Genomic DNA, 10057 nt, shown 5'->3' on the forward strand with positions numbered 1-10057 from the left:
CGAAAATAAGCATTTAAGTAAAACTATAACTAATGTTGTGCTGCATGTACTTTGGATACTTTTGTTTTAAAATCTAAGTCAAGAAAATTTGAATATCAAACATATTTTGAATATTCAGGCAAGGTGTTGTACCCAGGCTTGAAAATGCTCATTACAGATAAAATGCTACTTTTTAGAAATTATGCAAATATGAGATATTATAATAATAATTTTTATATTTAAGATGGAAGAAGAGGAGGTAAAGTTTGTGTATGACATGTAAAACCTATCAATTTTGCTTTCAAAGTGTCACAATTCGCGATTTTACCTGTAAATGAGCAATTGCGATGAGTTAGCGCTCATCTTTATACAAATAAAAAATATCGTTATAACATCTCATAATTCCGAATAATAACACTTAAGCAGTAATGAGCTATCGGAAGCCTGGTTCTACCCCGTGACCATTACTGAAACTAGCATTAAAATGGAATATCTGAGCAACCTGTTAATCCTCCCATTGGTTGGAGCTAAGACAAAACAGGTTCTTCATTCGCTCCTGAAGTCCCTGTTGAACATTATCCGTGCTAAATTAATACCAACCCTCCCGACGGTAATTGTATACACATCAAAAAACAATCTCGGCCAATCAGCGACTGGATCAAAAACTGGAATTAATTCTAAACCCCAGTTGTCATCTCCTAGGCTTAGAATAGACATCATCGAAGATATGTTTTTTTCAAAAAGAAGCTTCTTAAATAAGCTTCTGAAGAGATTCTGGAGATGAACCAGCCTGCGGCTAAAAATCTCCTATATAAAGTAAAAAAATGGCTTCTGAAGAAGATTCTAAAACAAGCTTCTGAAGAAGATTCTAAAAGATGCTTCTGAAAAAGATTCTAAAATAAGCTTCTGAAGAAGATTTTAAAAGAAGCTTCAGAAGAAGATTCTAAAACAATCTTCTGAAGAAGATTATAAAAAGAGCTTCTGAAGAAGATTCTAAAACAAGCTTCTAAAGAAGATTCTAAAACAAGATTCTGAAGAAGATTCTAAAAAGAGCTTCGGAAGACGATTCTAAAACAAGCTTCTGAAGAAGATTCCAAAAGGAGCTTCGGAAGGAGATTCTAAAAGAAGCTTCTAAAGAAGATTTTAAAACAAGCTTCTGAAGAATATTATAAAAAGAGCTTCTGAAGAAGATTCTAAAACCAGCTTCTAAAGAAGATTCAAAAAAGAGCTTCGGAAGAAGATTCTAAAACAAACTTCTGAAGAAGATTCTAAAACAAGCTTCTGAAGAAGATTCTAAAAGGAGCTTCGGAAGAAGATGTTAAAACAAGCTTCTGAAGAAGATTCCAAAAGGAGCTTCTGAAGAAGATGTTAAAACAAGCTTCTGAAGAAGATTTTAAAACAAGCTTCGAAAGAAGATTCTAAAACCAGCTTCTGAAGAAGATTCTAAAACAAGCTTCTGAAGAAGATTCTAAAAAGAGCTTCGAAAGAAGATTCTAAAAGGAGCTTCGAAAGAAGATTCTATAAGATGCTTCTGAAAAAGATTCTAAAATAAGCTTCTGAAGAAGATTCTAAAAGATGCTTCTGAAGAAGATTCTAAGATAAACTTCTGAAGAAGATTTTAAATGAAGCTTCAAAAGAAGATTCTAAATCAAGCTTCTGAAGAAGATTCTAAAAGGAGCTTCGGAAGAAGATTCTAAAAGAAGCTTCTGAAGAAGATTCTAAAACAAGCTTCTGAAAAAGATTCTAAAACAAGCTTCTGAAGAAGATTCTAAAAAGAGCTTCGGAAGAAGATTCTAAAACAAGCTTCTGAAGAAGATTCTAAAAGATGCTTCTGAAGAAGATTCTAAGATAAGCTTCTGAAGAAGATTTTAAAAGAAGCTTCTGAAGAAGATTCTAAAAGGAGCTTCGGAAGAAGATTCTATAAGATGCTTCTGAAGAAGATTCTAAAAAGAGTTTCGGAAGAAGATTCTAAAACAAGCTTCTGGAGAAGATTCTAAAAGGAGCTTCGTAAGGAGATTCTAAAAGAAGCTTCTGAAGAAGATTTTACAACAAGCTTCTGAAGAAGATTCTAAAACAAGCTTCTGAAGAAGATTCTAAAACAAGCTTCTGAAGAAGATTCCAAAAGGAGCTTCGGAAGCAGATTCTGAAAGAAGCTTCTGAAGAAGATTTTAAAACAAGCTTCTGAAGAAGATTCTAAAAAGAGCTTCGGAAGAAGATTCTAAAACAAGCTTCTTAAGAAGATTCTAAAACAAGCTTCTGAAGAAGATTCTAAAAAGAGCTTCGGAAGAAGATTCTAAAACAAGCTTCTTAAGAAGATTCTAATACAAGCTTCTGAAGAAAATTATAAAAGAAGCTTCTGAAGAGGATTCTAAAAAAGCTTCTGAAGAAGATTCTAAAACAAGCTTCTGGAGAAGATTCTAAAAGGAGCTTCGTAAGGAGATTCTAAAAGAAGCTTCTGAAGAAGATTTTACAACAAGCTTCTGAAAAGATTCTAAAATAAGCTTCTGAAGAAGATTTTAAAACAAGCTTCTGAAGAAGATTCTAAAAGAAGCTTCGGAAGAAGATTTTAAAACAAGCTTCTGAAGAAGATTATAAAAAGAGCTTCGAAAGAAGATTCTAAAACCAGCTTCTGAAGAAGATTCTAAAACAAGCTTCTGAAGAAGATTCTAAAAAGAGCTTCCGAAGAAGATTCTAAAACAAGCTTCTGAAGAAGATTCTAAAAGGAGCTTCGGAAGAAGATTCTAAGATAAGCTTCTGAAGAAGATTTTACAACAAGCTTCTGAAGAAGATTCTAATATAAGCTTCTGAAGAAGATTCTAATAGAAGCTACTGAAGAAGATTCTGAAACAAGCTTCTGAAGAAGATTATAAAAAGAGCTTCGGAAGAAGATTCTAAAACCAGCTTCTGAAGAAGATTCTAAAACAAGCTTCTGAAGAAGATTCTACAAAAGAGCTTCTGAAGAAGATTCTAAAAGAAGCTTCTGAAGAAGATTCTAAAACAAGCTTCTGAAGAAAATTATAAAAGCAGCTTCTGAAGAGGATTCTAAAAAAAGTTTCTGAAGAAGATTCTAAAACAAGCTTCTGAAGAAAATTATAAAAGGAGCTTCTGAAGAAGATTCTAAAAGGAGCTTCGGAAGAAGATTCTAAGATAAGCTTCTGAAGAAGATTTTACAACAAGCTTCTGAAGAAGATTCTAATATAAGCTTCTGAAGAAGATTCTAATAGAAGCTACTGAAGAAGATTCTGAAACAAGCTTCTGAAGAAGATTATAAAAAGAGCTTCGGAAGAAGATTCTAAAACAAGCTTCTGCAGAAGATTCTAAAAAGAGCTTCGGAAGAAGATTCTAAAACAAGCTTCTGAAGAAGATTCTAAAAGGAGCTTCGGAAGAAGACTCTAAGGTAAGCTTCTGAAGAAGATTCTAAAACAAGCTTCTGAAGAAGATTCTAAAGAAGATTGTAAAAGAAGCTTCTTAAAAAATTCGCCTAATTTCAATTATTAGGATCTTGAAAATAGTAGAACGACAAAGAACAGTTCATGTTTAAATGAAGGAAAAACTTCTTAAAATTTTCAAATGTTGAATAGAACCAGCTCCTCTCAGATGAAGAAAAACAAAATCTGACTGCATGCTACACTCAAAAGGCAAAAATAACAAGGATTATAATTTCAGCTTGATCCAATAAATTTTAGGAAAATAACGGGCATCTTTTCGAAGAAGTAAAATAATCTCATCGAAGTTTGGAATTTCGACCTCCGAACGAACTTTTGTAAAGCTTCCCAAAACTCCGGCTACCTGTATACAAACCTATGATCTGAAAGTCGTTGACCCGAATGGCCTATAGACCCATCAGACAAAAATTGCACAACTCGGATCTAATCTCCATCTTGCGACATGCCGTCTACTAGGTGTACTAAATCCTAGACTAAATCATAGGGGTGCGACACATCTAAATTTCAATTATAGATGGTCGGGAAATCACACGTATCTTTTGTATCTCTTTATTAGTTTTTGTTTGTCTTGTCCCCCGTCTCGATGAGTCTCATCGTCGCCCACTGGTCACCATAGTCGGTCGAACTCCAGACGAATCTAGAACCACACTACCGTTCATACTGGCGACATCGCTCTGATGAGACAACGAAACCCTACCCCAAGCTCCTCCCCCTTTTCCTATCCTTCGACAATGTACCCCTCTAACCTCGAGTAAGACCATTGACACCGTCTTCAACCAGAGGTTGTACAGACTGAATACTTAACACTAGACAATGGACAACACACAACACCCAGTAGACCAGTAGGGAAATTTCCGGGTTGCAAAAAGTTCCACCGGCTGGAGCGGGAATCGAACCCTCACTTCGTGGCACTCACAATACGCCTGAACGACGGGTGACACCGCTAACCGCACGACAACGAAGCCCACCGAAGCCGCGAGTATTCGGCCCAACTCCTACTAGACATAGAATTAAGTGAATTTTGTTACAAACAAAGAACAATGAATTATCGGCTCCGTACAGCTAGCGCGATTGAGCCTTACAAATAAACGAACTAGATAAAAAAAATCACACCTTAGCGAATCAATCTAAGAAAATTTGCATCTCTTGCATCTAGATCTATCTACTCGCATCGCTGTCCATCTTTTTGCTGGAAATCTGCAAAATCTTCATCAATCGTCTTTCTATCTACTAAGCGTGCGGATTATCCTGAAATTTTGCATTTGAGGCAAAAATCTATCTAAGATTCTGTAAAAATATTATAAAAAATAATAATGCATGAACCAAAAATCAATTACGGCTTGCTTCGCCCCCTGGAGTGGTTTGGAAATTGCCTACGGTCCATACAAATTTCCCAAAAAATGATGTCTACGGGAGGGTGGGGGTTCTGAATGGGGCTGGGAGTAGCCGTCCATTCTGTTACTCCATAAATTAAAGATCAATAACACGTCCTAGCAATCAAGTAGGGGTGGAGAAAAAATATTAAAGTTACTTTTTTGGTGTTGACCTCTGTGTCGCCACAAAAGTCACCGGATGGGAGATATTGTTCGTAGGTAAGCTTCTTTTTTGAGTTCATTGTATCATGATTCACCTAAGTGATGTGATCATAGTTTTGATAAAATATACTGCTCAAGGCTTGAGAAGCAACTCAGTAATGTAAGCAAAAATGGTCACCACTAGGTCACTGAGTACCTTAAATAACAACCCACGTTTTAGCTGTGGTTATGATTAGAAAATAAATAAATAGAAAGCACATCTTTGATGTGAAAGAGTCTGGAATTAAGCAATGATGTTCTGCTCTATGACCAAATCGGTTGCCATTGGGCCACCGAGGTCTTCAACGAATATTAGATCGTGTGTTAAAATCACTATGTAAATCCAATGACGACGACTTTCGCGTACAAAATGACCTCCTCGGAAGAGTTAACCATGATTTTCGATCGACACGACCGTTCGAGCGTTCGAACATAAAGGTAACTCTAAGACTAGAAGGTCCCGAAATAACGTGCTCAACTTTTTGGCTCAGCTCTGGTACTCTCTTCAGTCCCAAGCTAATCGATTCACCCCTCGAAACATAGGAAAAACCAATAACCCCTCATTTTATCTGTCAAAATTTCATAGCGAATCAAAACAAACATTGCGTAGTACTAGAATTTCGACTAGAATGGGATACGTTAATCGTTTGCTTGGGGCCAATAGGCTAGTCAAGTAGTGAGCCAATTTAAAATCGTTAGTTTCGTATTGATTGTTGGTTCGAACGAGTCAGTTGTGATATTTAGTTGGCCTTCAGTGAGTCGTGTACAAACGCTTAAATGGCTATTAAAAACACTCAAATAGCTTTTCGAAATCCTAACATCTCGGAACGCCATTCTTAGAACTCCAAAATTAGTTAGAAAGCGTCAACATGACAGTGATGACCAACTGGATTGAAAACCAATATGATTAAGAAATTTTTGAACTCGGAAATGATCTTTAAAACACCAACAAAATCAACCTTAAAACTCAAAAACGTCTCTAAAGCTGATATAAAATGCCAAAACAATAACTTCAAAATTATCGACAATGACCGTTATTTTTAAAACTGCAAATGAAGTTGAAAAATATTTGAGCATAAGGATTCAAATGTATAGCATGGTAGATTTTAGTCTCTCGTTTTTTTGCAACCTCCAATGGAATCTGCCATGAGATTATGATCCCGTTTGGAAAATTTGATAATTTTAAGATTTTTAAAAGGGGCAAGATAAGTTTGATATTTTTGAAAATATCATCAATTATTTCTAAATATCAACGAAAGAATTTTTAAATCGAATACAAGTAAAAGCTAGAGTTTTTTTTTGTGATGAACAATATTTGTTCTACGGATACTTTTGTTTTTAAGTATAAATCCATGGATGGACCACCACATTTTGGGAAATGGTCACCCTAATGATAAAAATCGGGTCTAATATTTTGCATAAGGAACAGAACTACCAATTTGTAGGAAATTCTGATAACCACTATATCGCTTTGCTATGGAATGGCTGTACAGTTAGCACTCGTGAGAAGTTCTTTCGAAATGAACAGTATTCGATCAAAAGGCGTTCGGCCAAATGCGGCATTCAGCCAAGTCATTAAAATAGCATCAGAAGTCTTAAAATATATTGAATTTAAACACCAATACATTAATGGCTAGTTAGGGGAAAGGTCCTATGAAACGTAAATATGATCATATGCCTTAAAACGCATAATTAGCTTTGAAAAAGTAGTTTTTAAATCAAATGATTAAGCAGCCAAACGTCAAAGATAAAAAAAATGCCCATCATTAATCGCAACACTGGCATTGAAGCTCCAAAATGGTTTGTAAACACGGATATTTTGAATGGTTTTCAAGGGAAAACCATTACTCAACCTTTTCCAAAAGCTCTTAATGAAGGATTTGATTTGATTTGAAATTTGATTTATCTTAAGAAAATTTATTGGACTCTAAAACAACTTGGTTATTAATTTAAGTTTTGAATAAGTTTTAATTCTAGTAAAAATACGAACACATAATTAAAACAAAATAGGTTCGTATTCTAGCTCAACTATGATTCACTGTAGTTTACACCCAACAAACGAATTGCTATGAATAACTTTATAACGTAACCATAGAAACCATCTACACGCAGATGAAGATTTACTCACCTACAGGTTGTTTATACCACAAGCTGTCAAATCATTGAAACTCCATTTCCTATTTCAAAAATCCATTATCAAAGCTAGGAAAAAAAATAAATAAGCCTGTGTGCACAAATTCCGCCCAATAGCTCCGAAAAACAATGAACCCGTTAATTATCGCCGCTATTCTGAGAAATAAACCACCCAGCTCCGCGCAGTTATAGTGCTATATATAGTCACACGTTCACTTTTACTGATGCGGAAAAATGCCTTCTTCCACTCTCGTCGCAACTATGATTACCTATTATGAAAAGTAATACTTAAAGCGGCGAAAATTGAAACGCAAAGAAAAACGTCAACACCGCCCGCCACTCATCATTGGGCTGTGCATCGCAATCGCATTGTTCCAAAGCATAACCAAAAGGGTGAACGATGGAAAATTGAGGTGGAAAACAATACCGTGTCATTTACGCGCGGTGCTATTTCGAAAGAAATGCTTTTTTTTCAGTAAGGATTTCTGAGCTGAGGCCCCCCCCTAATTGGTTTCAGTGGTCTTCTTTTTCGATCACCGATTGCCGTTTGCCGATTGCCGCAGAATAAAAACAGCGTGCGACTAATCAGAATGACGCAACCCGCCTGCTTGGATTGGAAATCCCTTGTATTACTTTTTTTCTTGCTGGAAACAGTCAGACACGGATCAGATATTGGTGATGACGACACATGGCCAACTTGCATGCACGGACGGAGTGCAGAAGTGAAAACGTCAAAATCACGCTACCCCCAAACGGAGTAGTTCTCCGAACTGAGGCTGCCGTTGCTCCGTAGATGATTGAATCTAATTTCGTACCCTGCCGACCGGCATAGCCTACCTGATGAATCACGCAACTTCATATTGCATGCTATGATTTGTGCCTTACGGGCACGGTGCCCTAGGAGAAAATGCAGCCGGAGTCGTTTAAGAAAGGGTCTCGAGTTGACGTGCAGGAAATGGACAATTTGTTTTTCGGTTGACAGAATCGGAGCTTCTCGGTTCGGTGTCTCTAGGTCACCTGGTTGCGTTTGCAAGGGAAAGGTGGTGCAGTGGATGGTAGGTACTCACATTGTTTGATTACTATCAGCACTAGCAGCAGCAGAAGCGGCGGCACAGGTGGCAATACGGTAGACCTTCTACGGATCCCACCGGCGACGGTGCAAGCCATCATGATGACGAAGTAGAGTGACGAACGACGACGACGACGACGACGACGATGATGATGATGGGCTTTTATCTGCTTCTTCCGATGAACGGTTGCTGTGGTTGCTCGTTACCGGAGCTTTTGTTTCGGTTTTTTTTTGAGGTTTTTATGACTTTTTCACAATTTTTATTGCGGCATTCACTTCACTAACTCTTTTTCTCGGGCCTCTCCCGGGATTTAGAAAATTAATGTTTCCACTAGTTTTCGAACAAAAACCAGTGCGCAAACGAATAATTAAGAAGGCAGCAAATAAAAACAACCGCACACACACACACACTGGGCTCTTCCCAAAGGCTCTTCTCTCTTCTTTTCCGACCCGTAGGAAAAATATTTATGACCGGCTCTAACAATCAGCTTTCTTAATACATAAATTAAGTAAATCTCATTAAGTGATACATTTTTTCTTCCTCACCATTCGCCGCGCCGATGATGAGCCAATATTTCTCTCAAACGTTCCCTCTGTTTATTTATTTGTTTTTTATCTTTTCCCGCATTGATCGTACGGCGATCGCAACGTCCAGAAGCGCCGTTTCCCGTTAATTAAGATAAATGAAAAATCTCTCGGATGCAAAACAATCGCTAATCTTATCCGTTAGGCTAATTAATAACCTGACTGCTCGCGGCAAGTGGCAGCCTCCGGCCCTAAAGTGATTGCACAACTGCAACTGTGAGTCCAAGTCTCTTGGAGCACGCGATCGCGATCCACACGACGATTAGATTCCACGCTCTTCAGCTTACATTCTCTTGAAACGTAAACGCTCAAAGTCCTTCAGTTTACACACGATCACAGTAGGCGCATCTCCAAGCACACCAAGCACGGGGTGACGACTCTCGATGGGTCAAAAGTCAAACGATGGTTAATGAATGAGCGCAAGCGTCCGAATCGACTGCTCTTCGTACTGGCGAATCGATGAATGAAACTTCACTTCACTACCGAAAAACGTTGAGGCCGGTACCGCCTCCCCCCTGCGCTGGTGGTGTTGTTTTCACACCACACGATCTCTTCTTCCTCTCTTCCTGCTTCCGATTCCGCAGAGTGCACACACTCTCTCCCGTCTTACTCGCGGCGGCCAAACAACGTGCTTCGCTCAAGACAAGTATCCACACGATCCTTCTTGTTTTGCAAGATTCCGTCGCGCAACAGTGTAACCACGCGAACGATCCACCTCGTAAGACCGACTACTTGGAACTAAACTATATCGGAGTTCATCAAAGTCGCTCGTTCGTACGAGAACGACACCTCCGGAGGTGGTAGCAGGCTCCTTCATTCTCTCTCCTTCGCGCCGAAACCTGAGGAGGCTCTCTCGTTCGCTTTTCTTCCTCACACAGCACTCGCTCGTAGTAGTTGGCCATGCAATGTGTTTTAAGAATGAAAAAGTTCCACAAAAATGAATGAAAAGTGATTTTCTTGATGTGTGTTGAGGTGTACTCTTCCATCACGTAGTTTACGTCGTGGACGCGACGGGTGGTGCCGTGCCGGTGGGTCAAGTTCTGTGTATGTATATTTACACGCTCTTTTGCAGTTCTCCCTGTATGTGCCTCTGAACTCGCTCTCTGGTATCTATTGCTTACTCCGTTTCTTAGAAAGGTGTAGAGGGTACCTAGCTCATTCAATTCGCATATTACTATACATATTTTTGGGTTTGGGCTTTATCGTCATTGCATTGGGTAAGCTATGCAGGTAGGTACCTTGAGAGCCAGGTGAGTTGGGGTACGGCAGGA

The 10057-nt window shown here is 38.3% G+C and overlaps 1 protein-coding gene across 1 annotated transcript in view; it reads right to left on the reverse strand.

The window, feature by feature from the left end:
• Nucleotides 1-9509, reverse strand: part of LOC135697444 (uncharacterized) — a 127269-nt gene extending 117760 nt beyond the window's left edge. Inside the window, exon 1 of the mRNA XM_065217178.1 lies at nucleotides 8200-9509. Within this exon, the coding sequence (XP_065073250.1) occupies nucleotides 8200-8302 (103 nt within the window). The 5' untranslated portion in view covers nucleotides 8303-9509. The remainder of the gene's footprint in view (nucleotides 1-8199) is intronic.
• Between the last annotated feature and the right edge of the window lie 548 nt (nucleotides 9510-10057).

This window comes from Ochlerotatus camptorhynchus, unplaced genomic scaffold, assembly GCF_037179485.1.
Source record: "Ochlerotatus camptorhynchus isolate MF236.1 unplaced genomic scaffold, CSIRO-AGI_Acam_v1.1 ptg000070l, whole genome shotgun sequence".
NCBI classification, from domain to species: Eukaryota; Metazoa; Arthropoda; class Insecta; order Diptera; family Culicidae; genus Ochlerotatus; species Ochlerotatus camptorhynchus.